This window comes from Fulmarus glacialis, unplaced genomic scaffold (genome assembly GCF_000690835.1).
Source record: "Fulmarus glacialis isolate BGI_N327 unplaced genomic scaffold, ASM69083v1 Scaffold47281, whole genome shotgun sequence".
Lineage (NCBI taxonomy): Eukaryota > Metazoa > Chordata > Aves > Procellariiformes > Procellariidae > Fulmarus > Fulmarus glacialis.
The window spans coordinates 1-4,867 of NW_009194304.1; the positions used below are offsets into that span (position 1 = coordinate 1).

The 4,867-nt window shown below is 45.2% G+C and overlaps 1 protein-coding gene across 1 annotated transcript; it reads left to right on the top strand.

The window, feature by feature from the left end:
- Window positions 1-3,945: 3,945 nt before the first annotated feature.
- LOC104069292 (ankyrin repeat domain-containing protein 7-like) lies at window positions 3,946-4,699 on the top strand (the record flags this gene model as incomplete). Its single annotated transcript, XM_009587723.1, has 3 exons — window positions 3,946-4,060; window positions 4,308-4,481; window positions 4,593-4,699. Coding segments are annotated over 3 exons (396 nt in total), but the record flags the coding sequence as incomplete, so codon positions are not given.
- Window positions 4,700-4,867: the final 168 nt, after the last annotated feature.

The following is a 4,867-nucleotide window of genomic DNA, read 5'->3' on the forward strand; positions in this document are numbered from 1 at the left end:
ACGGCCGCGTGGCTGCGGGGAGCGGGAGGGCTGGCCCCGCAGTCGAGCTCAGCCCTCGGCCGGGTGTGGGAGTCAGGCTTGTGCTGCCAGAAACCCTTGAATTCGGCCTAGCATCCAACTGTCGCCTTCCCCTTTTTGCCCCGGCCTCCTTAGTGCCCTCGCTCCCGGAGTCGTCTTTCCTTGCTGGGGTCGCAGGAATGGAGGGGAGCTGGCAGCAGCCTGGCAAAGGTGGCTTGCAGAAGGAGCCTCGCGGCCATTCTCCAGCCAGGCTTTGAAGTCAAAATGCAAAATTGCATGCATCTCTATGCATCTTTGAGGGCTCAGCGTGCAGGTTTAGTAGTTGACCCAATAAAGCCGCACTGCCTTAACAGGGAGTAATTCAAGGAGAGGTAGGCACTGCAGTTAGGAAAGAGTTATAGCACAGAATAAACGTGTTGTATATTGATGCTGCATGCACACTTGACTGGTGTGCCTTTCGTGACTGTGATGTGGCAGTGAAAGCAATAGTCTGATTTTAGGTGGCAGTTACTTAGTTTGCTCTGAGGCTTTGGTACAGCTAATCAGTACCTTGGATTGGAAGATCTGGGCAGCGACTTGCAGGAGAAGCTGCTTCTTCTGGCAGGTGTTATTGTGTGCAGTTTTGAGTCAAGCACAGCAAGTACTTGGCAATTATATGTCAAGGAGAAGCCCTGGGCTGCAGCATAGCTCCTAGTGATCATAGTAAGCATAAGGAAATCAGCTGAAGTTTTTGGGTCTTGTATGTGTCAACACTTTAATGCCTTTTCTGAAAAGACTCAGAGTCAAAACCTTCATGGTATTCTGAAGACGTGCTGGTTTTATCAGAGCTCAGCTTCGTAGGTTATCTATCCTGAAGACTGGACTTTTGCTAGCCAGCTAGCTTATTGCCCTGAAAACACCTAAAACCACCTAGATTAGTAGGAGAAGCAAGGAAGAGCATGGTAAGCATGCACTTCAGTAATGTGGGTTGTGTGCCTGAGTGTTGCCAGTCAGTGTTTATGCAGCTGGAGATGGGGGATGCAGTTTAGGGTGGATTGAATGCGTTTTGTGCATACTCCAGCTGCCTGAGTCACGGTGCCCAATGACATTTATGGAAATAGCTTCTGAATGTTTCTCTTTTTTTTTTTCTTCTTACTACCTGCTCTTTCACTGTGGCTGATTCAGTCACTCATCAGGTGTAAGCAGACCCTGGTAGGAAAATTGGCTAGTTTTTGCATTTTAAGTTCATCTTGACCAGAAAGCTTTGTTTCCTCTGGAAAGGTTTTCTTCTGTGTGTTATGCTATTATCAGTGTTATAACTGTGCAAATAAAGTAACACGCTAAAAAAAAATGAGACAAGGCAGTGTACGTACAATAGAGCACTACAATGGTTTTGGCATGATAAAGCCCAGTGCTGAAAAGCTGCTGAGAAGCTTACCTTAGAGGAATTCAGTGGACAGAGTCTGCCTGCTTGCTGCAGCCCCTGTGCACTATACCAGCCATGAGGGTTGCAGGCCCACCTATGCCCTCTTAGTGTTTGTGGGTGTAATATGTCGTGAGTGACCACCAGATGCAATTGTGTTTCAGAACTTCATTGTGTCCTGCAGGGACTGGAAGAGTTGACATAATTGGAAATAGATGTAAAGAATAGGAAATGTGGGTAGTAATGGCTAAAATGTGTGCATTATTCATATCAATATCAGTTCTGCTCCTCAGGATTTCCAGAAGCAAAATCCTGCACCAGGGACGTGGCAAGTATCACACCTTCCATATAGTGGGTCCTGTAGCCCACAGGACCTCCCAAAAAATGCACTTGGAACAGCATCAGTTAGGAACAGGCAGCTTTTCAGAGGTGGTCTAGCAAAAGCTTCAGCCTTGCTGAAAGAGATGGGCAAAACTCAGCACAGAGTTGGAAGCACTGTAGGCACGATGCCCGCTAGTTGTGAATCCTGGGTCAAAGCTAATCGCTACGAGAGATTTACCCTGTCAGCTGCCTGTCAGAGTGAACTCTAAAGCTTTTCATTGCTTAGCTTGTAGCTGCTGGGTCATCGGCTCAAGTGCTGTTTCCCTGTGGTCTCCCAGTGGGGTTGTTTTGCAGCGGCTCAGGCATCAGCAGTTCTCTTCCACCCCATGGGTGATCAGCGTAGTATTGCAGCAGCAGGAGAAGCAGAATCTGGGCAGGGTCCCCAGGGCTGGGTGGCAGAACAGCTTTGGTGTTACTGGAGGCCTCTTGCGGGGCAGGCAACTGTGAATACTCTGATGTTCTCTGCCAGCCTGTTCCCTGATGTGGATCTTCTGTGGAGCTCAGCAGGCCTTGCTCCAAGCAGAGCCATCTCCTTTCCTATTGGCAGACTGAGAGGCTTGGTTGAGGAGGGCAGCAATGAGTCCGCAGGTTTTCTGAAGGCTTTTCTATTTGCAGAGTTGATAGTGACTTCTTCAGGTTTGTCATGTTTCCTAGTGCTTGGTAGTAGCAGCTTTTAGGTGATCGTGGACTCCTTCATAATCAGTTCTGGTTAGCTTTCAGATAAGCTCAGTCAGTAATTTCTTCAGAGGTGAAAGATCCTGCATACTTACATGGGAATTTCTCAAAAAGTGGTGGTAGTCGCTCTTGAGGGACTCTTCTGTTGATGCTTTAGTCTCTTGCTCCCTATCTGTAGCAAGACATTAACAAGTTCTTTGAAGTTTTATGTGTTTTTTCTTGTCCTCATCCTCGTGCCATGGAAGAGGCTCATCAGCTGCCCTGTAACAAGAAGTATCTGTATTACAAATTGCTGTGTTTCTGCATCACATGCCACTGCATTTGTGTACCTTTCCCTTTCCATTCCTACCTAGCCAGTGAGCCGTTGTGCTCCTATATCTCAGCAAGGTACCAAAACGATTGCAAGGTTAGTTGAGCTTTCCTAAATACAGAGAAGGACCTACCCACAGTGATGCAGTTCAAAACTAGTGCTGGCATCCCCCTCAGTTCTTGAGGAACTGCAGGATTTTTATTGCATCACCTTCCTGGCTGTTTTCTAGCTTGTCTCCTGCTCTGTTGGGACAGGTGTCCTGCAGAGCAGCAGGCACTTTGCCTTCTGCACAGAGCAAATCTTGTGCTGCTTTGTGCCTGTGACTTAGGGGGAAACACATGCAAGGACTTTCTGGGTGATTGTGTCTTTGGGTACAAGTAGGCTGGTTAATTGACATCAGACCTAAGATGTTCTGTGGTTTGAAGGAGCCCTTTTCTTTCTGGCAAGGCTTTAACTTGAAGAAAACAATTTCATTTTCTTATGCTGGTCATGTATTGTGGAAACACAGTATTCCCTCCTTGGAGAGGACTTCCTTTATAGTAGGCTTTTTATGACTATGGTACTTAGACATGTCAGGAAGGTCAAATATTACTTTCCTGTAGTCAGGATTACAGTGTTCTGCTGTTTGGTTTGCTACATCTTATCAGAGGCGCTTTGGTGCAAGTGTGTTCTTGTGGTTGCTGCCATAGTAAACAAGCTAGAGAAAAAGCAGAAATTCTCAAAGTGCAGAGAAACACTAATATTCTTGCTATACAACTCATCTCCTACATCTCTGATACACTTCTGGCACGTGAATGATCATAGAAGAACTTAGAGGTTTACTTGCCATAGTTCTCAGATTCCCAAGCTTTGGTCTCTGTTGCTGTGGCATGTGTGTAATCCTGCTGGAGGCAGTGACCAATGCCTGGGCACAGGAATCTGTGCAGATTCAGTTCTACAGTGAAGGAAATGTCACCTTACTAAGCAGACACTGTGGAGGGCTTTTGCTAGCCAGCCTCAGGCATTTGGTGTTCAACTGCTGTTACTGGTAATGGAATGAGAAGTCTTTTGTTAAGCTTGCTTTTTGCAAAGTGAAACTTGTGGCCATATCCATTTATCTCAGCCTGAAACGATTTCTTTAGTTGTCTGTCTGTGCTAATTTAATGTATTTAATTTTTAGGACACCTCTGCATCTCGCTTGTGCAAACGGCCATGTGGAAGTCGTTACATATCTAGTAGAAAACAAGTGTAAGCTAAATCTTTTTGACAATGATAACAGATCGCCACTGATGAAGGTATGTGGAATATGTTATGTTCTTGCAAGTAGGGCTTATAGATTATGCACTAAATTATATGTATCTTGCAGGATTCTTTACATAGGCTTGTGTAGAAACATGCATATTGTAATTAGCGTGGAATAGGCATATGTTAGCTAATCTTTGAAGGTGCTCTTATCTTCCAGCATTGGGAAGCTGGGGGAATTGTAACAGAGTGAAATGTAAATGCTGGAAGTTTTTCCTTTTTTTTGTGTGTTGTTCCCAGGCAGTACAGTGCCAGCAAGAAAAATGTGTTGCTATTCTGCTAGAGCATGGTGCTGACCCGAATCTGGCAGATGCTGACGGCAACACTGCCCTTCACCTTGCTGTCATATCTCCTAATACGTCTGTAGCGGGGCTGTTACTTGAGCATAATGCCAATATTGATGTCCAGAATAAGGTACATTTTTAAATGTGTGGAGGAAATTCTTTCAAAAAGTTGCATTAATGTTTCTCTTGAAGGTTTTTTTGACTTCGATTTTTAACTTGACTTGTTTATCTGTCCTTTCAGGAGGGATATACCCCACTTATTCTTGCTGTCTCCGAACATCATGAAGAGATGGTAGAGTTTCTCCTTAAAAAAGGAGCTGACGTGCATGCTCGAGATCAGTGTGAAAGGTGAGGGGTTTGTCAAAACTCGGTGTGCGTGTCTCTAGTATTCTTTAGGTTGGATTGATAAGAGGCATGGGAATGAGCTCTGAAAAAAAAAACAGAGCCACACAGAAGGAGCTATTTCTGTGTGACTTGTGAAAGCAGATCTGCACTTGGCTGCTGTCATAGAATCAT